Source organism: Urocampus carinirostris, chromosome 1 (genome assembly GCF_059441175.1).
Source record: "Urocampus carinirostris isolate Australia breed hairy pipefish chromosome 1, RoL_Ucar_1.0, whole genome shotgun sequence".
Taxonomy (NCBI): Eukaryota; Metazoa; Chordata; class Actinopteri; order Syngnathiformes; family Syngnathidae; genus Urocampus; species Urocampus carinirostris.
Window position 1 is genome coordinate 29343452 of NC_142349.1, and position 25296 is coordinate 29368747.

A 25296-nucleotide genomic window follows, 5' to 3' on the forward strand; every position below is an offset into this window, starting at 1 on the left:
TCGATCGAACTCCAAAGTAGAAAAAGAACATTGAATGAATTTCATATTGGCAAAGGCCGATAATAGGCTTATTTTTAGTTCACAGGAAACAGGAAGATCAAAGCCATCTGCAGTAGGAAAACAATAAATGTGTATTGCAGAATAGATCTATCTTATTGCAAGGAGTAGATCTACCTGATGCCTCTTTAGGGACACATTTGCAGTGCACACTGACCTGCGGAGACGAAGAAGATTCCTGCACTGAGGATGACGTTGTGTCGGCTGCGGTAAAACTCACTGGCGGCTACGCAGAGTCCTCCCAAGAACAACAGGCCCACACTCATGATGGGGAAGATGCTGGAAGCACGCACTGCACCTGTTGTGTTCAAACAAGCTGTTTGCCTGATGACATGAGGCAGTCCCACAGTACACGCTACCAAAATAGCAGCAATGCTTGTCACCATGACTAGTACACATGTGAGCGCCTTGAGCTGCATGCCAAATTGTATGCTGTTACTATTGCCACTAGAGTTTTACACTTCAATAACTTTAATGTGATGAGAGTTGAGTTCAATTCAGTTAGTCGATGACGCCATCTAAATTGTTCCAGCAGCCATTTCACATGAAAGCATATTTTAACAGAAATGTATCCAAACAGATACAAAAAATGGATTGTTTATTATCTGAACTGTCTCTACCAGGGTAGGGAGCATGCACATTCCTATTGAAACTGCCATAAAGGGACACCATGTAATAGTTTTTGAACACTAGAAGTTGCTTTATTGTGTAATGAAACAGAAAACGAGTGCTACAAAGCACAAGGAAGATTACAAAGTGCGGTGACGCAAAGTGACCAAACGCAAGAAATTGATTGTTTATTGTCTAAACTGTCTCCACCAGGGAAGGGAATGTGCTTATTTCCCAACTAAACGGCCATAAAGGGACTTTGTGTGATATTTGATCACAAGATGTCCCTTTACCTTGTATTGAAAATGAAACGAGTGCTACTAGGCACAAGGATGATTACAAACTACAGTAACACAAAATGACCAAATACAAAAAAAAAAGATTGTTTATTCTCTAAGCTGTCTTCACCAGTGTAGGGAATGTTAATTTCTCATCTAAAATGCCATTAGGGACACTGTGTAATATTTGACCACTAGATGTTGCTGTATTTTACAGTGAAATTGAAAACATGTGCCACAAACCACAAGGGAGATTATAAACTACAGTGACGGAAAGCGACCAAACTGCAACATTTTTCGATTATGGTTTTTTTCTCCAGCCTTTTACAAGACTTTTTGTTTTTTGGCGGGAATTCCGTAGCAGTAAGATGTGGACAATCATGTCAGCTCAGGTAAGTCTGTTATGGCAAGTAAATATTAACAATCACTTTAAAATATGCACATTTATATGCTAGTTTATGTATTTGGTTATTATTATTATTTTTTTAATGAATTGAGTTTTTTTTTATCAATAAGAGGCGCTATATAATAATTTCAGAAGGTGAGGTATACCCTCTACTGGTTACCAGTCGATTGCAGCCATGTATAAACAAAATGTTTTACAATCTCATGTATAGACATTCAGATTGTTCAATTAAAATCGAAGGTTTGTTTTAGCAGTCGTGGGCTGTCAGGGCCTGTAAGGCCTTCTCTGCTGGCCTAAAATGTATCTGAATCATGTGATGTTAATCATATTTTGTCCATGAATACGTATTTAATACTTCGATGTTTTTTCTTAGCTTCCTTTCATTGCTTCTCCCCTAGTTGCACTTCTTCCAGATGTGTACTTTCATATTTAAGCATTTAAGCAATCACATTTCAGCCATAACTTGTCTGTCGGGTCTGTTCTTAGCTCAGAGGCCTTCAAAAAGACATTTAAAGGCCCGAGACATTGTATCAGTGTTAGATAAAGATGTTGGATAAGCCAATCAGATTCCAAGTCGATAGCCAGTGCCTGCTCGAAGGCATAAAAACGTCACCAGTTTCACAAACTATGATTGGCTAGGGGGTGGTAACAGAAGTATCACAACAAAAATGTAAAGAAAAAAATGCGCGTGTCCACTGATTCCGTTAAATTGACTCATCCGAGAAAATCACACTCTAGCATGGGGAAACATGTCAATTTTACACAGGAATACCAGAGACGGACACCGGGGCTGTGAGGCAGATGTGATAACCACTATGCGACAGTAGATGCAAACCTACATAGAAGCTGTGATCCCACCAATGTTTTAATTTCATTTTTTCCTGACACCATTTTTCTGTATTACCTTTCTAACTAACCCTACTGGCCAAAAACAGTATAAAATGAAAAAAAAGCAGCAGTATTAGCTGGTTAGTTGAATTAACACAAGTTGCAAGCAGCCTATGTGTTTTTGATGTTGTCCCTTTATCATTTGAAGCAGTTACACTCTTGGATGGTAGCTATATTTTCATTAAATTATTCAAAACACACATTTGGCAAAGCTGGCATCCTGTTGAAGCAGAGCTGAGAGAGAAAGTAAGAAATGAATGAAAGCAAGACAGATGGTAAGATTCACTGCCACATATGCAAGGCAAATAATGACAAATATTTGTCAAGATCCCATCTGTGCCCTCAGTGTGATGGCTGAGTGAGTTTTGGCTGTCGTACCTCACTAAGTTGAGTTTGAAGCTTCGACATGCAAAACGCACCTGTTTCATTTTAAATGCTTGCTGAACTAGCACTGCACCAAAATAATTCAAATCTGTATCATTGATTGCAAAACCCAATCAGTATTTCTGAAAAGGTAATGTTGTTGAGCATATAGGCCCCACTTACATAGCACACACCCTTGGGCTGAATGAAATGCCGGTCACTAGGTCCTGGCTCCCTATTGGGTGGCCGGCGCTCAGCCTTGTGTTGGAATTGGTTGCCCCTGGGGATGTTACTTTTTGTTCAGTGGAGCAATGGCAAAAGAAGCTCCAGCAGAAGACCACATCCCACTCCCTCCCCCAATCTGTTGTTGCAGTTGATTTTTTTTTCCTTGCCTTTTTTTTTATCTCAACAGCTACCACTCATAAGGGGAAAATATAGGGGAAAATATATCCTAGTGAATTCATTTTCTAAAATTGAATGTGGAAACAGCTGAGGACAGTAAACCCTCGCTTTTTCTCGCTTCAGTTATCGCTGTTTCACTGCTACGCAGATTTTTGATTTAATTGTCTTTGATATCAATGTATCGTGGATTGTGTTCAGAGCAGACAGAAGCCACAAAATACTATAACGAGGGCAAGTTAGGAGGGTTTTGCGTGTTGGGAGGGGGTGACTGTGTGGGGTACTGTTGCTGGTGTATGCTGTCAAACAGCTATGCGGGTGCTCGAGTCTATGTAGTCACGAAAACAGATTAAAAAGCACAGCGCGAAGTGAACACTTGATTTGTAAACTCGAAGCTGCACCTCAGCGCTGCATTTATGCGCCGCGTGAACTTTGGCCGAAGCGCGCACTTTGGCGGTGAAGTACGCATGGCCCGAAAATGCAGCTTCGGGTTAACTTGGGCCAGGTCCCTCAAACCTAGTTAATCGGTCAGGTTTAGGATGGTCCGAGCTTTTCGGGCTGGATTCTTTAGGCCGGTCTTATCTCTACACTGAAAGGAAAAGCCATCCAATTTCGATGTACTTTTGCATAACGACAATAAAGAGCATTCATTCAACTGCAATTCGGTGTTCGGTGTTCAGGTCTTGATGTGTTTGATCCACGCTGCCTTCAACAGCAACTACCCAATGAGTAATGTCATTGAAGAGACAGGCCTGTCAGTTTTCGGCTTAATACGCTCCTGAGGTTTTTGTTACCACTGCTGACAGCTGGTGTTAACATTAAAAATTATTTTTAACATATAGCATCACGCTCAAGAAGGAGATCATGATCACAATCGCGCTAGTGTTTTACACTACATAAAAACCTATAAATTAGGCCTTGCTATCATACATGTAAAATTAAACAGAAATGCACGATCTAAACATTGACTAAGACACTTACGACAGTTCAACGCTTTTATGAATGGTGCAATTTCATGTGAGTTTTTTAACAACGTACGCAGGAGGTATTCAGCGGCATCTGCCTCGTAGTCAGCATCCTCTGGAAAGTGATCAATCTTCTTACATACACCACGGAAGGTTCCTGTGGAGGGATAACAAGAGAGTTTGTCATACAGGATTTGTCTAAATTTACATTAACTGTATGTAAAACACAGACATTGATTCGCAGGCTTTGACTTCCGTTTTCATTCCTCACAAGGACATACTCAAAATCACATATCATGTTAACGTCTGTAACATTCTAACATAGAAATATATTTGTGACATAAAATATCAATGAGATATTAAATCAATCAGTAACAAATGAATTGATAATTCACATGGGCTACACTTACATTAAAAGGACAGTGTGTAATACAAGAAGATCTCGTATTGTGTAGTGCAACCGAATATAAGTGCGAAAAAGCAGTTTACCATTGTTCTTTTGCAAGATTTAGTTTTTTTGGCTACCTGCAGCAGCAAAATAGTGGGTGTAAGGGAAATTGTGTTCTAAGTGTGCCTTTTATACTATATCATATATTTTACACCCAATATATACTTTAAACTTTTATATCTTTATACGTTTCTATAACTATATAGTATACTCAAAACCAGTTACGATTTAAAGTTGTTTTCAGGAACAAGCACCTTTAAGGTCAAGACAATAAGTTTCCCAAGCCAAAAGAATTTGTTTCTAATTAAAAGATATAATTTGGAAACTCACTGGTAGACTCCTATCTGTTATCAAACAGGTGCACAGAACTCCTTTTGCTAACCCATCTACAACTTGAAGGCCACTGGCAATTTTTCTCAAAACTCTTATCCATTTTCTAACAATGAATTGGTGTAATGTATCACATGAATCATTCAAAGGGATTTGTTAAAAAAAGGTACGGGCTTCAAGTATATTGTTATGTTAGCTTGCCCTGCAGTGCAATAGTGTACTTAATTCTTTCCATGTTTATTGTTAGGTTAGAGTGCCCTTTAGTGGCCAGCAGTGTATGTCACACTATGCAACCGAAGACATTTTCCAATAAGAATACTTCTACGTGCAGGTGGTCTATTCTATCCTCCAATCATAATCCATGAAATGGTATAAGAAAGAAGCTGACGCTTCAGTCCGTGGGAATATTTCATAGCAATCTAAGAGTATTTTTGCCTTGTCCAAAGTCCTTGACTCCCGTTTTATAAATAAGTGTGTTTGTAACTCAAAAAGAGTTTTTTATTTCATATTGACATCATTTTGAACCTGACAGCGGTTATTATTGTCAGTTCCCTCTAGGTGAGGCTAATGTTAGGTTGGATTAAAAAAAAAAGTAACACACTTTCCCTTAAAACTTTTATATTGAGGCGGGGGCCTCAAACTAGCATCCTGCAAGCCGCAATTGGTCCCCAGGCTGTGAGTTTGAGACCCACATTCCAAATCTTAGGTACTATAAATTTATAAATATTGTTTTTAATGAATATATTTACCATTAAAAGTTGCCTGATAATACACACTGCCAATGTTCCCTCTAATTTTCCACGGGTCTGAGCGTTCACAAAAAGTCGGTGAGCAGCGCTTGAAACAACAGTGAGCAACCATAATCCCAAGTGTGGCAAGATAATTAATTGTCAAACATGTCCAAAACTTGACATCAAGTTACATTTTGCTGAGTTTCCTGCAATGCAAAATTATTTTTCTCTTTTGAATGAATTGACTCATGTACTATTGCAAAGGCTGTACGGCCTACAAACGTCGTTTGGTCTTACAATTCTTTCACAAGATATCAATTTCTTTTTATTTCCTGATATATTTTGTCGCATAATATTAACATTTTTGGGGGCTTGTTGAGTCGGTTGTAAGATACAGAACTGTACTTAATCACATTTTTTAGTGGAAGTACAATGTTGGCAACAAGATTCACTTGGTATGAATGGAAATTATTTGAATGCAAACACAAACTTTTTCTTCTTTTTTCCGTGTTCTTTTTCTACTTTTTTAAAAATTCCTTTAAAAAAAAATCTCATTGTGTTTATTTCCGAGCAGTTACTCTTTTCTTTTTGTTCTCTATTTACTTTTTTCCTACATTTCTTTCTTTTCTTTTTTTCTGGCTTTTTAAAAAATGTTTCCTTCTTTTTTCTCTTCCTTCTGTTACATTTTTGTGCGCTGGGTAGATTTTCTTGTGCGCTGAGAATGTGCGAGCAGTGCGCAATTGAGCATGCGCGCAGCTTAGAGGGAACACTGCACACTGCCTCTTTAAAACTTTCAGATTAAGCCTCGGGTCTAAAAATTATCATCCCGCAGTCCTTGAGTTTGAGACTCCTGTTCTAAATCTTACAATTTACATTTACTCACTTTAACGGCTATAGAAGTCAAAAATGTTGTTTTTTTTCTTTTACTGGTCTCAAAAGTGCCTCAATTACCACATTTTCTGTTAAAATACTGTACAAGCTCTTTTACGTACGTATACATCTTCAACTGAGAGGTTATTGACACACTGGGGAAGACGTAGAGAGACTGTTTAACCTATCAGAATGCACAATGCAAATAAGTGTTTCTGGCACTCTGAATAGAAATAGTGTGATAATGAGATAACCTCTAATGCCTTTTTATGAGTCATCTGTACCACTCATGGTCTTGCGGTAATATGTCAGCGCCCTCACTGCTGCGATCCAGGATCAACTCCTATTGCAAACAATGTTTTGCGATATTAATCAGCGCTACATATTGACTGATTATACAATCACAGAATGTAACAGTGAAATGATTAAAGACCCTTACTGTTAACATGGTTGTTCTTACTGTGGTCTCAATTTCATGCGCCCAATAGTCCGGTGCGCCTTGTGTATAAAAAATATATGACAAAAGACTTATTTTTGCGGGTGTGCTTTATAACATGGTGCGCCTTATTGTGGGTAAAATAGTGTATTTCAAATTTAAAATACAGACTGTTGGTGAGTTTCCATATTGATGATTTTTATTTTAGAAAGTTACACAATTTTGGAATCGTAATAGTGACTCCGGAGCTTTGCAAAAGAGAAGTGGGGCTAGCAGGAATAGCGGTCTGCCTAATAAAACATGCAATCACCACAAACTCACTACTAACACCATATATACGTGCCTACACACATGCACACATGTGCACACGCAACCACGCATGTTAAAGCAGTCATCAAGTTTACCTATGCAAACCGACCACACTCAGTAAAGCGATACATGAACACTATCAATCATGCATATAAGTGAAAGCCTCTCGATTATTTATATAGCGTGTTTTTGTGTTTGTTAGAGGCAAGTATGTGTTTGTGTTGTATCGACTGGGCTGCGGGTGCTCCAAGCACACCTCGTGTCAGCCACAGAGTGACTCATCCTCCTTTGTAAGTCTTCCAGTGCTCGCATACATGTTCCCCAAAACGCTTACAGGTGGTAACGCGTGCACATGTGATACCTTCATAAAGAAGTGGGAGAAAACGTCATTTTGAAAAATACTGAAGACAATTTATGTTGTTTTCGTTATTTGTGTATTGTTAAAAAAACAAAGAGAATACACAGTATTGCTGGATTGTGTCATTGGGGGTAGGAACCTTTGTGAAGTATCTGTTTACCTGTGTGCTATACGGTGTGAGTCACTTTCGCCCAAATCAGATCAGTGAACGGATTCACAGCCTTATTCCAACACGCAATCTCTTTATTTTCTAGGTTATTCTATTGTTTTAACACTAACAATTTACACCAAAATATTGACATGTATGGAGCATTATTTCTGACCGATGTCGAGAATGATTGGTTTATTTTGAGTTTACCTTGATGGGTTTAAGTAGCCAGTTCAGTTTAACCTCATTCCTATGTGTGTCGTTTCAAAAACAAATATTATCATTTGTACTTTGATACAGAGTGTGTCATGTTTTGCCATATGTATTATGGATGAATATTTTTTTTATGGTTGTTTTACTGAATACCTGTAAAAAGATGAAAATGCATTAAATGAACACGTGTGGAACTTTACAGAGTGAAATTGTTCATTTACAGCTACTTTGTTTGGATATTTGACTTGTCATTGGAGAATGTTCTTCATTGTTTATTGTAAATAAAATGAAATCAGTGAATGCATGCAAGAAAAGGGGCCTTATTCCAACACACTATTTCCTTATTTTACAGAAACTCTGTGGGTCATACCTAGGGCACTTTAAATCAATATTGTTGTGTGGTACCCGAGGTAATCTGGGAACTGTAATACACACACTCGCATGTGGCTTGATTCTTCACCGTCATCCTGTCCCATTCACACATGGTCAAAGCTGCAGAGGGGCCATCCATGTGAGAGGGGTTGATGATTTCGGGGTGAGATGCGGAAGTGCTTATGAAATAGGTTTGGCGATAGAATGGCCGTGCGACGGAAGGCAATGTGCCACTGAAACATTAGCATATGAAACATTTTTGGGACTTCACATCCTTTATAAATTGATTAGCACTACAGATTGACAGATTCAGGTTGTCAATGTTTAGAATGAATGGACTAATATGGACTTAAATCACAAAATAAAAACCCCGGCCCCTCAAAAGGTCATAGTATTTCTCTTCATTATCATATCACCTATCAGAAACATGTACTGATCGACTGTGTTCTCCGCACTAAAAGGCGCACCGGATTATAGGGCGCACACCAAAAAATTTGTCTTTTGTGATATCTTTTTATATACAAGACATACTGGACTGTAAGGCGCATAGAATTAAAACTACTCTAAGGGCCAGGGATGCACTAAAAATAAAAAAGTACCACAATTGTGTATCAATTGATTGATCAGTCAAAATATATAATATGTAATATGGGCTCGGCGCTTCAAATCAAGTCTGATTGCCGGGCTCGGCCTGGTTTGGGCTCTAATATCTACGGGCCTGGGTCGGGTCAGGCTCTTCCCATGGGCTCACCACCTGTAGGAAGGGCCAAAGGGGTCGGGTGCGTAGAGAGCTGGGTAGTAGCCAAGGGAGGGGTCCTTGGCTCGACGATCCCCGGCTACAAAAAATGTTTTTTGGGACATGGAATGTTACCTCTCTGGCAGGGAAGGAGCCCGAGTTGGTGCGTGAGGTTGAGAAGTTCTGACTAGATATAGTCGGACTCACTTCCACGCACGGCTTGGGCTCTGGTACCAGGCCTCTCGAGAGGGGTTGGACTCCCTTCCACTCTGGAATTGTACGTGGTGAGAGGCGCAGAGTGTGGGCATATTAGTTGCTCCACGGCTCAGCGGCTGTACGTTGGGGTTCACCCCGGTAGACGAGAGCGTAGCCTCCCTCCGCATTCGGGTGGAGGGACGGGTCCTGACTGTTGTTTGTGCTTATGCACCAAATAGCAGTTCAGAGTACCCACCCGTCTTGGAGTCCTTGGAGGGTGTGCTTGAGAGCGCGCCCCTTGGGGACTCATTCGTACTGCTGGGAGACTTCAACGCTCACGTGGGTTATGATAGTGAGACCTGGAGGGGCGGGATTGGGAAGAACGGCCATCCTGGCCTAACCCCGAGTGGTGTTTCGTTATTGGACTTCTGTGCCCGTCATGGTTTGTCCATAACGAACACCATGTTCAAACATAAGGGTGTCCATATGTGCACTTGGCACCAGGACACCCTAGGCCGGAGTTCGATTTTGTTCTCGTTTCGTCGGACCTGCAGCCGCATGTTCTGGACACTCGGGTGAAGAGAGGGGCGGAACTATCAACTGATCACCACCTGGTTCGGGAGTTGGGGAGCATAGGGTACCGCACAGTCTTATCCGGGCTATGCGGTCCCTGTATGCCCGGTGCCAGAGCATTGCCGGTGAGAGTTGGACTGCGTCAGGGCTGCCCTTTGTCACTGATTCTGTTCATAACTTTTATGGACAGAATTTCTAGGCGCAGCGTTGGTGGGGATGGACTCCAGTTTGGGGGCCTCAGCATTGCTTCACTGCTTTTTGCAGATGACGTGGTGCTGTGGGCTTCCTCAGGCCGTGACCCTCAGCTCTCGCTGGAGCAATTCGCAGCCTAATGTGAAGCGGCCGGGATGAGGATCAGCACCTCTAAGTCCGAGACCATGGTACTCAGCCGGAAAAGGGTGGCATGCTCCCTCCGGGTTGGGGATGAGGTCTTGCCCCAAGTGGAGGAGTTCAAGTATCTTGGGGTCTTGTTTACGAGTGAGGGTAGGATGGAACGGGAGATCAACAGACAGGACGGTGCAGCGTCTGCCGTCATTCGGACCCTGTACCGGTCCGTCGTGTTGAAGAGGGAGCTGAGCCAAAAGGCAAAGCTCTCGATCTACCGGTCGATCTACGTTCTTACCCTCACCTATGGTCATGAACTTTGGGTTATGACTGAAAGAACACGATCCCGGATACAAGTGGCCGAAATGAGTTTCCTCCGCAGGGTGTCTGGGTTTTCCCTTAGAGATAAGGTGAGAAGCTCAGTCATCCGGGAGGGACTCTGTGTAGAGCCACTGCTCCACCGCATTGAGGAGCCAGTTGAGGTGGCTCGGGCATCTGATAAGGATGCCTCCTGGACGCCTCCATTCCGGGCATGTCCCACCGGCAGGAGGCCCTGAGGGTGACCCAGGACACGCTGGAGAGACTATGTCTCTCGGCTGGCTTGGGAACGCCTCGGGATCTCGTCAGATGAGCTGGAGGAGGTGGCTGTGGATAGGGATGTCTGGGCTTCCCTTTTAAGGCTGCTGCCCCCGCGACCCGACCCCGGAGAAGCAGAAGATAATGGATGGATGGATGGTTTTCTCATCATCACACTATTTTAGTCACTGTACTACGTTGTTGATGTTATTATTGGGCTAGGTTGCGACAATAATGTCACACATAAAACCGGTGTGTGGTACAGAAAAGGTTGAGAACCACTGAAATACAGTATTGTATGGCTGACTCGCACAGTTTTCACTAAGCGTACGAGATTCAGAACTGAATGAAGAGAAAGGCATTGTAGGAAGTAATTCGGTCATCCTGAATCATAAAAAAAACACATGACGCTACATATTGAACAACATTTGTAACTTACCATTCTTAGTTTGAGCTGAGAAAAATGAAGCAAAGTGTTATTACGATATCGGTTTTCTCAATTCCTAACATTTGTATCTGCTTAAATAAAAATGGTATGGCAATGAGATAAGACCTTTTGCCTTTTCCTGTCACTTGTGTCTCTAGTGGCCTGTTGGTTGGAATATGGTGCTCTTACTCTCGCTATCCAGGTTTGATTGCCGTTGCCACCACTGTCATGCAATTGTAGTCAGCGATTAATACCAACTGATCAGTATTTGCACAAATATGATCATACGGCATGCATTTTTGTTCTTTCCCTAAAGATGGCGCATTAGATTATAAGGCACAAGTCAAATTTATGGCCAGTTTGCCGTTTTAGGGTGCGCCTTATACTCCCGAAACTACGGTACTTTTACATCATCAACAACAATAAAATGCCCTTTAATTAGGCCCAGACTTTTCCAAAAGAAGTATGATATTTTTTGTTGTTTTACTTTCTCGTAAAGTATCTGCAAATGTCAAATGTGGCTCAGAGGAAAGAATCTCAAATACAAAATCTGCAAAAAATATGACTTTAGACTTCTCATTAATTGGGACCAAACATTTGATGTAGCACACCGTTCATCTGAATTGACTACACGTCGTTTGATGTTTCACACGCCTCTGTTGCTTCAACAAACATCTGCTGCACTGCATATCAGTTCAAGCTTCAATTACCTCTGGTTCAAAGATAGATTTTCGATATCCACCTTGCAACTGTACAAATATTGGAGTAGTTTGACGGCAGCTTGATTCGTGGAATGGACTTTTTATTGGTAAAATTTGATTCATGTTTTAGTAACTAGCTGAGAACATGACTCTCAGTACGAGTAAAACATTCACACTGTTGAAGCAAAACATTCTATTTTAACTTTTGTTTAAGATCTTGTCCAGGTGTGCTTTTTATATATTCTTTATTGGTTCTGATTGCTTGACAAATGAGAGGCAGTAAATACATCTTGGTTGTGAGCAAGTTTAGTGGTCCAATGCTTGGGCTTACCTGTAATTGTTGCAATAAAAAACTGCCAATTATGGATTTGATCACACCTTTCACTGTTCACGGGTCCCTTAACTGCTTGGGTCCTATCGTAAAGGGTCCATGCATAACACAAACAACATTACACTACCTACCCCTTTTCTGAAGCCCCTCGCCCCAAGGGGTAGACAAAAATCTTACAACTGCCTCAGTAATCGCCTAAGTCTCTGCGGTCGGTCCGGGGCTTGGCAAGTCCATCCCCGACAGTTGAACATCCTCAGGGTAGTCTGTGGAATCCCAATACACAGCCTCTCCCGCTCCAAAACAGTAGTCTTAATGCACTGGTATTGAGCCAGTCTGTCCCAATGCAGGGTAACCTCCCTGCCTCTAGGGGGAACCACCATCTGATACACTATATACTATATATTCCACCACCCGCTCAAAGACCCTATACAATCCTCCCCAACGATTGTCCGATTTCCACCCTTTGCTCTGAAGGTCATAGTTTCTCTTGTTCCTCTGCACAGCCAGGTAGTCTTCTGAAAGCCAGTTCCCATGGAGTCTGTATCTCCCGTCCTAACATCAGCAGGGCAGCAGTGCAGCTGGTGGAACTTGGCATGGCTGATTGATACGCCATTAGCACCAGGGGAATGTGTTGGTCCCAATCCCTCTGATGTTGGGAGGTCAGGATAGCAAGCTGCTAGTACATTGTGCGGTCAAATCGTTCCATCAAAGCATTGCTCTGCCCATGTGGGTGGGTCTTCTGCATGCTCAATCTTTAAGAAAGCAATGCAAAGAGTTTGGACTTGAAATTTCTCCCCTGGTCACTGTGTAGAATTGTTTGCAGTCCCAAATCGGCTGAACATGCCCTTCAGTAGGGGCCCCGCTACTTTCTCTGCCCTCTGGTCCGGCAGCGTGTATGCCTCTGTCCACATTGTGAAATAGTCCATGGCACAGAACACATACCACATGGCCGCCGGGAAAGAGTTTCCGCGTTGGTGTGCTGAGCCCCGACCCAGTGCAGCACAGTGAAATGGACTGCCTGCTCCGATTCCTTAAACGACATCCGCAATTGCAGCGCAGCCTGATCCGTCCTGATGTTAAAAGGCACGGCGCACAGGTACTATTTGAAATTGCGTGCCGCTAGGACAACTGCCACTGGTCCACGAGTACTGTTGAAAATGCTGCTAAAGCCCACCATTGCAACGTTCTCATTCGGAACCTGCAGACCGCATTCGGTGCAGCTTGATGCGGGCCTGTCAATCACACACTCAGTGGGTTCTTGCTCTACCGCTCGCTGAGCTCCCCTTGAGTGGTAAACCGTCCATTCCTGTGAGCGTTCCAGATTAGCGGTGGCAAATCCAAAACATCTGACACCAATGTAATGCCCCATGATGTGATCAATGATGCACTCAGTCGCTGATTAAGTCTTGTTGCCAATTTAATAACGAAATAACAAGCAGTCTAAACATTTACACAAGAGGTACTGTTGGTCGCAACTCAGACCGTTCGCGTGCACACACAGACTGACTTCAAAGCACAAAACTTAAAAACATCTGTCGCCTACTGCCTCCCTGCTTCCTCGCCTCACGTCCTATCTTATGCGTGAACACCAAAAACAGCAACAAAAGTAACGAATATAATACAATATAATACATTTGCTCCACCTTTTTTGTTTTTTGTATGCTATCTCCATCCAGTAATGTTACTCAAAACGTTGCCTGTAGTCATAAAGGTTTCATGACAGCAACAATTTCAATCCTATTAATCTCACATGAACAACTCCATTTGTGTTTTGGAACTTTAGTGTGTCTAACTTCAATGTTCCTTTTGCAATTAATCTTTCCTAAATGACATAATGCAAAGTGTACCCTGTCAGGAATACAAAGTGTTTTTTTTCATCCCAGTGTTGTTATTGCGTTTGAAACAATTTTCATTACAAAAAAGAAATAATAAATTCAACCTAATACGAAATCAAAACAGACAGGCAAAAGAGTAATTCAACATCATATGCGGAAAATAAAAGGCAGTATATTTAAGTGAGGGGTGTGGTGCAATGCACTACAAATACAGAGGCGGTTCATATTCTGGTTGGGATAAAAAAGTTAACAAAGTCATTCTGTCGCTCATTAGTCACATTCAACCCGTTTAACCCCCCAGCATTTTTTCATAAGCGATAGTGTTTGAAAAACAATGATGATGAACGGGCCGGGCTACCCGGGAGCTTTCAGTGTCTCAAAATGACTACACTTCCAAAATAAATCATCCTAGAGCAGTCTCATTCTGAAAAGTCTTGATAGAGGGAAATAAAACCTATTTACAGTTATCCCTCGGTTATCGCGGTTAATGGGGACCAAAACCACCCACGAAAAGTGAAAATCCGCAAAGTAGCGACGCCCCTTAAAAAATGCTTAAAACTTTTTTTAAAAAATCTTTTTTTTTTAATTTTCTTGTTTTTTAAAATTATTATTATTCTTTGGACCTGCGAAGCTCTGAACCCGCGAACGTGGAACCGCGAACGTGGAACCACAAAGTAGCGACGCCCCTTCAAAAATGCTTTAAAAAAATAATACTTTTTAAAAAAAAATGTTATTATTTTATTTTACTATTATTATTTTTTAGGCCTGCGAAGCTCTGAACCCGCGAACGTGGAACCACAAAGTAGCGACGCCCCTTCAAAAATGCTTAATTTTTAAAAAAAATATTATTATTTTTTAGAGCCGCGAAGCTCTGAACCTGCGAACGTTGAACCGCGAAGTCCCACTGTATAGTTGTATATTTGATAAATTTACAATGTCAAAATGTGAAAGCATAGTTTTTACTGGACACAATCATTCACAGTTCACGGATCCCTTAACCACATGGGCCATAGGGGCACCACTTCCTGTGGTGGGGCTTGGGCAAATACAGGTTGTTGGCCCCCCATCCCTCTCCAGGCAGTTTCTTGGGGTTGGGGCTTGGTCCTCCACATGAAAAAGATAGTAGTGGTTTCCATGGTCAACAGTAGCAGAAGCCTCTTGATCTGACTCAGATTTCAGCACGTTTATCATCTGGTCGTCATTGTTTTTTGCCAGACCTCAGCATTGACAGGCAGCGGCGTTTGACAATCCAAACACCATATTCTAAATCAATGGAAAAAAATATATTCTGAAATTTTGAGAATCGCATCGTATATAATGCATTGCATCATCTGTGGCCTGGCCATTAATGAAAACCAAACTTTGCGACGATGACGTTATGTCCTTTGCTTTAGTGACGTAAAGTAAAGTAAAGGCTGTTTGTCTGGCAAAGAACTGCAACTTATATTTTATTGTGTCTATATCGAAATTATGAATGTATTTAAATGAATATATGCACTGATCTGAAAACTGATGTAGTGCTACGAAAGGCATTATGAGCTAAATTGAAATATTGAACTTGTCTTTTCAAATGAATTAATCATTTATTTGAAAAAAGGACCCCAATATTCTACTACAGTCGGTTGGTTGGATCCTCTAACCACTAGGGTTGTATGGGCATTATTTCTTGTTGAGTGTCTTGTGCAATTACAACCTGGTGGCGCCCATCCCTCTCTAGGTCAACACATTCCAAAAATACTCTTTTGAGGCTCATCTCTGAAGAGCGGGATGACGCTCTACACTGGAAAACGACAGCGACCAAAAGATGAAGATACTGCATCTGTATCAGATCATTACGCGCACTCATAATTTGTTTTCGAGCGGTATGTTCCACATTTGAATGCTTCTCTGCAGGCCTCATTTGATTAGATGATAAGTCACACTAGCGTCACAGAAGGCAAGTGAGGTCTGAGCTGTTCCTGTTGGGTGTCTCAAGGTATGAGGAATCATCAGTCAGAGCTTTGGCGGTCTGAAAATTCATTACACCTCCTGACTTGTAAGTGGACGGATTGCTATTGAATTCTCCTGATGCTAAGACACACACAAGCACACGGACGCACACACACAAATGAAGCAGATTCATTAGGATGTGGTGTGCTGGATTTGGTAATTGTAATATCATTACTTGAGGTTTGTATCAGTACTAACTGAGGAACATGCAAGAGGACACAATTAATATGAAAAAAAACTCCATGTCATCTCTGCATGGCACATGCATTACATAAATGCAGCGGACACATCCATCTGGAAACATGTGCCTCCCAAAGGTCAGCGTGGCCCGAGGGCAGAACTATGGGCTTATGCGGATTCAGAGAACAAGGATGAGAGTTCTGTGTGTGTTCCTCTGATTGAGTGTTTCTGTCTTTAATCTCATGAGTCATATTGTCCCATTTTGTTCTGCTGAATTGTAACACGTGAACAAGCAGTATAACTTTCCTCATTGGACATTATCTTTTTTTTAAGTACTGTACATGGATAAAACCAAAATTAAAAAACATGTAACAAGTTCTTAAACTTCAATTCCTATTTTCATAACACCTATTTACAACGAGTTTAAAGGTTTCTGGTCATGGCCTGAGGGTTTCTCTTGTTTTTAGTGGTATTAATCTTTATGGTTAGACCACAAAATAGAAAGTCAAGTCAAGTCATGTTTATTTGTATAGCCCTAATCACAAAAAGTCTCAAAGGGCTGCAGAGACCACAGATTGTTGCAAACCACAGACTATTATTACACCATCCCCTGATCTAAAACCTACATGAGGGCAAGGAAAAACTCAAAAACCTCAACATGAGGAAAATGAAGAAACCTTGAGAAGGGACCGCACATGAAGTAATCCCTCTCCAGGATGACCAGGCTGCAATGGATGTTGCAATAACAAGTAGTGCACAAATATTGTCAGCATAATATATAGGTTATTCATGTGCTATAGAATAGAAGTGTGTTTTAAGCTTATATTTAAACATTTCCACTGAGGTTTCCAGATTGAATCTCGTGGGGTAGAGCATTGCACAGCACTGGGATCACTTGAAGACCAGCATTTTCAGAGCAAAGGCTCCGGACCGGAACTTAGGGGGAAATTAAATCTGAAAGATATGAGGGAGCAAGTCCATCCATGATTTTGTATAAAACCAACAGAACCTTAAAATCGCATCTTAAACTAACAGGGAGCCAATGCAGGTTAGCTAGAATCGGGTAATGCGATCAAACTCTCTTGTCTCAGTTAAAAGCCTTGCTGCAGCATTTTGGACCCGCTGAAGGCTCTTGACTTTGGACTTAGGGGACCGGAGAGTAGTGCATTACAGTAAGAGACAGGAGGTAACAAACGCATGAATTATAATCTCCGCATCCGACTGTGACAGCATAGTAATATTCTTAACGTGTGTTTGAAAGGACAGATTGGCACGTAAATCTTTGACTGAGTCACTCTGGGTGATATTACATTTGTCAATATTCAGAGCAGTTTTTGAGAACAAGTCACGACATTTAGATGGACCAATAACTACATAACATTTCGGTCTTTTCGAAGTTAAGGCGCAAAAAGTTGGGTGACATCCATTCTTTTATCTCAGTGAGACAAACCTCCAAATTTCCACAGTTCAGAGTGGCAGAATTCTACATCGGAAGATATAGTTGAGTGTCATCTGAGTACCAATGGAAACTGATATTATACTTGCGAATAATATCACCTAATGGAAGCATGTACATGCTGAAAAGAAGGGGGCCAAGTACTTAACCCTGCGGAACACCACATGTAACACTAAAGGGCTCAGATGTCATTTCACCATATTTAACACAGTGCGTCCTTTCTGAAAAGTAGGATCTGAACCATAAGAGGACGGTTCCAAGCCAGTGTCTAAGAACCTCCCTGTAAACATTTTTTGCCTATTTATCCAGATATTCTTTTATTTTATTTTTCCGTTTTAGGTATTTATTAGGTATAACAATATTTTCAATATTTATCCTACAACTGTTTCAGGAAAAAGCCAAGAGAGTCATACTAAAAAAGCAGAAATGAGACCGAAATACAAATATTATATAATAATGTCAACAACACAACTAAAGTGCCTTCCATTGCACCATATTTTAAAAATAAAGTCAGGAATGCAAAAAAATTATCAGTTGTCTCTCATTGTCTCTGTTGTCAAAGTGACGATGGATTTACAGGTTTTTGCTCAGGAACAGTATTATGTTAACATTTTTTCGTTTCAGCTCCCTGCTCTCTGCAGCGCAAGCTTTTTTCACGATTTGATTTAATTTTCTGGCGTTACACTATTGGCAGACCACTTTACCACGCAAAGTACACCTGGCGCTTCCTGTTTGCCTCTTCTGGTAGGGGTGGATTTGGCCCTTTCTTCTGCAGAATAAGGCCAGATAGGGAACGGTGCGTGAACTCTGCCTGTCAGTTACAAATTTTGGTATACACTTAAAAAGGGTCCGAGGAAACTGGGTGAGAGAGAGAAGGGCTGCCCGGGGAGATTGGTGGAGGGGGAAAGTATCAGTCACAGGACAATAGTATCAATTTCATTCACGTACTTGCTTAGTATCAATAATATTGATATTTGGATTGATATGTCCCATGTTTATCCTGGCGTGCAATGTCTAATGTAGTTGCAAACAATGTTTGCTCAGAAATGATCAATGACAATAAAAACAATTCAATTCAAAGCGCCCATGTGCAGTCAGTGTTGCCACGAATTTGCTGAAAAAGAACCAAAAACACAGTTTTGATAGGAAATACGAATTGGAAAAAGGAATGGATGGATACAAAACAGATATGGTATGTTTATGGCCCTGCTTCTACACGTAAGCTTGAGCTCCAAAATAATAAGTAATTGCAGGGTGATGCTGTGGCCACAAGTAAATGGCTTTTGGGGCTCAATTCAAAATATCAACACTGTTAGCCATCAGATGAGTGCCTAATCGAAATAAAATGTCAGGTTGATAGTTCACAGTTTTAAACACTGCTGGCCTTGCAACAAAACAGCCACAGGAAACATAAATCTAAGGCACCCCGCTTTCCTCCCACATCCCAAAGACATGCATGTCAGGTTAATTGGCTGGTCCAAATTGCCCCTCAGTGTAAATGAGCGAGTGAGTTGGTTGAGGATAAAACTCAGGACAGCCTTTTCCACTGTTGAAGGTTCCTGGCCTGTTCTTGGGTCGTGGAAAAGTTTGCACAAGTCCATTCCTTAATGTTGTCGGCCCATTTCTTTTTCGGTCTTCCTCTCCCCCTGCCCCCTTTGACTGTGCCCTGGAAAATTAGCTCGGTCAGTCCTGATGATTTTGTGACGTGACCATACCACTGAATTTCCGTCTGCGCATTTGACAATATTTCTCTGTAGGGTCTGATGGTGTTGCGCACCGTTTTGTTTGTCACATGGGCTAAGTAGCTGATGCCTAGAGGTTTCCTGTAGCATCACATCTCCATGTTCTGGGTGATCTTTTCCAGTTTTGCTTCGAGAATCCATGTCTCCCAAGCGTAGAGGAAGATGGAAGTAACCAGCGCTTGCATGAGTCTGATCTTTGATTTCACTGCTATGTTCTTGTCCTTCAATATATGTTTAAGTCTGGCAAGTGCGGCTGTGGTTTGAGCTATCCTGGCCATGATTTCTGGTTCGGATCCCTCTTCTTATATGACAGCTCCAAGATACTTTAATTTGGTGACAGGTTCCAGATCTCTGTGGTTGATTTTGATGTTTGTGACGATACCTTGGGGATTGTTGTTAATTACTTTTGTTTTTTCTGTGCTGATTTCCATCCCATACTCGGTTGATGCTTTGTCCAGGCGATTGACCGGATCTCTAAATTCCTGTTAGGCTCCTGCCAATCTGGCAATATTATCAGAAAAACGGAAGTTACACCTACTGCAAAGAAATGTCACTATGCATTGTGTGAATCGCTGTTGTTTTTTCTGATAAAATTACTGAAGAGCAGCAGGATGTGCATGCAGATGAACGGGAACACACCAGTAAAAAGACACGACTACTTTGCCTTCAAACAAGGTTAAACAGAAGACAAACACAAATAATAGTGTGCGCCCAAATGTTGGAACATTTATGACAAGCAGGTTATGCGGTGCCAGCTGTGTGCCCTTGATATGACTCATTCTGAACCCGAACAACAACTAACTCGAAAAAAACAACCACAAAAATACCTCATACATGAAAACAGTTAAATTATTTGAAAGCCCTTGATGAAATAAGGAATCAGAGAGCCAATTGGGTTGTAGCATTTAAACAGTTTCAAATTGAAATCTCAAAATTTGCATTTGTGTAGAAAGTAGGGGCTAGAAGTAATAACTATTTTAATAGCTGACTAGTCACAGACTATTGAAACCATAAGTCGAATAATTGGATAGTTGCTTAATTATGTTGAAAATTATAATCAACACAAAAAAAATGATACAATGAAAAATACACGTTTTATCAGACCTATTGCGGATTGGTAAAAAATAAAATGCAAAAAAAAAAAAGACTTTCGCCTCGGCCTGGTTGCTTTGGCAGTCAAGATGGCAAACAACATCTGTTCAAAATTCCATCAAGGGACCTTTTCTTGTCGCCTCTTTTCCCATCCACTTATATTGCTCACTAATGAAGGCATAACATGCCCCAGAGCTGTCCCTAATCAGAAGGTGTGCTTTTCAGAATCTGCGTGCGACCCAAACCAGCCGAATGCACACACAGACATGTCTCACCAAATAGAAGAGTATGAGGATGGAGCGAACAAGGGCAAGAAAAAGGAAGTCAAAAAGCAGAGCAAATTGGGCTGCTTGTTTCTTTCAGGCGCATCTGACAGTTAAGGGTGGCTGAGGAAACCACTTCCTCTATTTCTCTCCTAATGTGTGACTACCTCGCTCTCTCTCTCTCTGATTACTTCTTTTAGAAGAAGAGAGGTGCTAGCAGAGAGGGAAAGTGGGTGAGGCAGGAAAAAGCTAGTTTCCAGGGTGATGGCTGATGAAAGGGAGAGAGGTGCGTTGTGCTTGGATGCACATCTCTTATTTTCTCTCGCTTCCCCCCCCCACTTGTTCATCCTCAAGCACACAAATTCACCCCTATCTTGCCAAAACCCCTTTTTGTTCCCAATGCACTCATCTCATTCTCTTAGGTTTGCTGGCTCCATTCAAAAGCTTGTTCTATGTCGTAGTGCTTTTAAAAATACAAATGAATGGATGTAAAGCAGTGTTTCTCAACTGGTTGGTCAGGACCTGAAAGTGTTCTCAGAAGGTCGTGGGCCTTAGCCTCAGCAAAAAATGCTTAGAAAAGAAAAAATAACCGAGGGTCAATTACACTGCTTGACAGAAAATGAGATTTAAGATAACGATAGATGTAATGTTTTTGGTCCCCTTAGGCAAATTCACCTTCAGCGACAGTAGTGGGGGGAAACAGCGAACATTCGTTATAGTACACAAAAAAAACCCAAATCAAAAACAGTACAATAACATACATGACAATGGGATTCGAACAGTCAGCGGGTCTTTTTGTATAGAAAAATAATGGCAGAGGGGATCAGGCTTTGGTGTAGATCAGGGGTCGGGAACCTATGGCTCGCGAGCCAGATGTGGCTCTTTTGATGATAATATATGGCTCGCAAATCTGAGGTTGGGGTTTAAAAAAAAATATCTTTTGTTTAAATCCATCCATCGATTTTCTACTGCTCGTGTCTTGTGCAGAGTTCCGGTTGCATGAGCGATTGTCTATTATTTTAATAGGATGATAATATCCTACGTTGGCCAATACTGGGCCGTTGCAGGGGGCACAGGTACACGCCCCCTTTTGCATCCCTTGGCACTTGGCTGTTGGTCATTAGCTCAAAGCTAACCCTTCGACAGAGAAGATGGCGAAACGAAAAAAAAAGATGATGAATAATGTACATTTCAGGACGAATGGACCGAAGAATTTGCCTTTGTGGAGTAGTATGCCTAATTTGCAATGACAAAATTGTATAGATGAAACGGTTGAATGTAAAGCGGCACTTCGACACACGCCATGCTGCCTTTGCATTGAAGATGTGGATGAACAAGTTCAAATCACTGAATGAAGAGTTGGAAAGAGTTGCACGACAGAAAGCGGTGTTGGCGAGTAACCACATGTGGACAGAAATGAACAAACTTCAATCCGAAGACGAGTTGGTCCTCAAAACTTGGAACGCGCTACCAGTCACATACCACACACTGAGGCGTGTGAGTATTGGTGTATTGACAATGTTTGGATCGACGTATTCATTTGAGCAGTCATTTTCACACCTCAAATACATCAAGTCCAACCTACCATCACAGTTAACGGATGAATGCCTCAATGCCTGCATGAAGCTTAAACTCACCATGTCCCAACCAAACTACAAAACCATCAGCAAATCCATGCAGCACCAGAAGTCGCATTAATGGTGAGTATTATAACAACATTATTTAAAATAATAAATTAAGACGCTTGTTACGCTCACATTAAATTGAATTCAGTCTTAAAATATATTATATTGCTCTCACTGAAACAAATTTCCAAAAATTGTTCTTTTATGGCTCTCTCAGTCAAAAAGGTTCCCGACCCCTGGTGTAGATGGTGATAATGCCCTGCAAATGTGAGTTGACACACACTATTTAACACCACAGAAAAAGACCAGTAAAGTTTGTTTATACATATCTGAAAATCCTCCACAGGCTGGTCCTCGTTTGAAGCAACACTCAACCGGATATAATGGATCACGGTTGCACCGGTGCGGTTTGTTTCAAGTTGGAAAGAATGAAAAAAAAGAGCCACCACAAATGACACAAATTTGCTCTCCCAGCCCCCACTCTCAGCCTTTTGCGGTCGGAGAAATTGCATCACGGTTGCAGGAGTGCAGCTCACTTTTTGGTAGACAGAACAGCCGCCGGCCCCAAAAAATGTTTGCACTTTTTTATTTTATGAGTTTACATTTGATTTAAAGCATTTAGTATTTTGTTAAAAATGCAGGTATTTGAGCATTGAAAGCAATCCTATTGTTTGAAGACATTTTAGTTTTACTGCTCTGTTTTTCAAACGTGAAAAAAATTCTACTATCTTTCATTTGACCTGCCTTTCGTTCAATAAATTTGAGAAGTGGAAATGTTTTCTTCATAGTGTGTATTTAGGTTGGGATGATGGGTCCTCAAGTCAGACCAGTTAGGAACAGCTGATGTAAAGGACATGAACCTGGGCACACATAAACACATATATGCATACAGATGGAACCACACACACAACACACAAAGAAGTGAACAAGGTATTTACAATCCATTGAATGGTAGAACCAATGTTCTGGATCACAGAAAATTATTAAAACAAAGTTATTTGTAAATGTTGTTTGTGAAACGGTATTCTTAAACACAATAATAGATAACAAACAACCTAACTTGACATTTTGAAGTAATAATCCATCTCAGTCGAGAAAGGAGACCTGAGAGTTGAGCGTTGTACTAAAGCGTAGTGACACACACACACACGCGCACGCACGCACGCACACACACACACACGCACGCACACACACACACAGAACACAAGACAGAATTGTATTACTTTTGAACATTTTACATGTATAGTACATGGTATTGAGAGCCCCAAACCAGGATCACTCATTTGCAATTTGTATTGCTTTTTTACTACTCCAAAACTTGGTAATAGTGAATTTTCTTTGAAACTGTTATTTGATTCTGGCTTGACCTCACTGATCACACTAAAGGGGAACAAGAAAAAGATTGATTTAAAACAAATTATGTTGAATCAGTGTGTGAGCAGACATAGAATACCAATTTGGATTCAAAAAGGGATAAATATTAGGTATTCTACAGAGACATGCAACACTCAGTGCTTCAACTTATTAGGTCTCTTATCACCTGTCAAATATGTTTGTGTTTTCTATTAATTCTTGATGCTGATGACATACAAAATCTCCATTTTGTGGTTAGTAATTTTACCCCTTGTTTTGATCGTTTTGTCATTTTGGCTATCCGTCATGTACTTCTAGTCTTCCCGATATATTTCGTCTCCTATGGCTCAACAAAAACAGGATTTTCTGCCATTTCCTCCATTTACTTCACCCTATTTTTACTTTCATTTGATTTTTATCTTTTGTCTACAAGAGACTCGGCTTAAACCCTTTTTGAAGTCTTTGAGACCCGTTTATTTTTGATTTTTTCTCAGCCTCTCATAAGCTATTTTCAGTTTCCAATTGGCTTGGTCCAAATTGGTACTATGCGGTTCTTATCATAGAACTTCTCTTGTTGCACTCTGAATTGAGAAAAAACACGTGGAAAAAGAGCCATCAAAAATCATAAGCTTTCAAAAATGGAGGCTGATAACAACAAAACACCAATTTCGGTGTGACTTCTCAATTGTCAACACATCGATGCTTCCCCGTTATCATTCTATTCACTCCCCCACCTTTCAACATTTCTTTTCATTAATCTAAGATGACACATTCAACAAGCTGTCTCTGGCTTTACAAAGCCCCTCCCTGTTTACGCCATCAGTTGATTGTATTTTGAATCCAAAAACACGGACAGCACCCCACATCTTGAGTGAGTTCTCATTTCTTATCATGGTGGCCGTGTCTTTTAAGGGCCGGAAAAAAAACCAACTTTCTTATTACCAGGTGGTTTCCGGCAGGGTCAGATTCATCCCAAAGAGGCCATGCATCGCACATCCATCACTTGGAACCCTCTACTTCTCCACCAGTCATGTGCTTCATTGATGTTTGAGTCTATACTCATTTGTGTTCTGTCCCAGAACCCTTTCCTATCTTCCTGCTTATTTCCAGGTTCTGTTGGCTCATTCATCATCTTAAAACAACTGAAAAACAGAAAAAAATAAATCCAGGCGACGTGCAGGGTTTTTGCTATGTATCCTGTTATGGAAATAGAAGGGGGTGTCTATACCCCCGAACGGCAGGGTACTATTAATTAACTAAACATGGATGGGTGGGCGTTTAGGGAGGAAGGGGGGATCTTGATCCGACAGAAGCGTTTCTGTCTACCTGTTGGAATTTGGGTTTGACTAAATGCACTTCATACATAGCTCTTGTAGGTTGATTGGAAGTGCCTACGGATGAAGCCAAATTGTGGAAGTTTTTTACTTTCTGTATGTCATTGATTTGTGACCACAGCCCAAAAAAGAATTAAGAAACCACATCAACTGATTGGTTAGTAGCAGGCCAATGCATTATTTTTGAGTCTCTATGTAAGAAGGAGTAAGGAAGTGGGACATGGCATTTTTTTCTGCAGTGAGAGGACAAATGTACACAAAATATATTTCACAATTTTGATACGTTCTGTTGTTTATTCTTTAAGTCACACAGACAACACATTAGTCAGAAATGTTAATTTCCTGTCGATTTAACTTTAAGAGATCATGTATTGGTACAGAACT

At 41.0% G+C, this 25296-nt stretch overlaps 1 protein-coding gene across 1 annotated transcript in view; it reads right to left on the reverse strand.

The window, feature by feature from the left end:
* Positions 1-25296, reverse strand: part of cacng3b (calcium voltage-gated channel auxiliary subunit gamma 3b) — a 47090-nt gene that overhangs the window by 11234 nt on the left and 10560 nt on the right. Inside the window, exons 2-3 of the mRNA XM_088333944.1 lie at positions 4039-4122; positions 215-355 (exon numbers count right to left, since the gene is read on the reverse strand). Of these exons, the coding sequence (XP_088190070.1) occupies positions 215-355; positions 4039-4122 (225 nt within the window). The remainder of the gene's footprint in view (positions 1-214; positions 356-4038; positions 4123-25296) is intronic.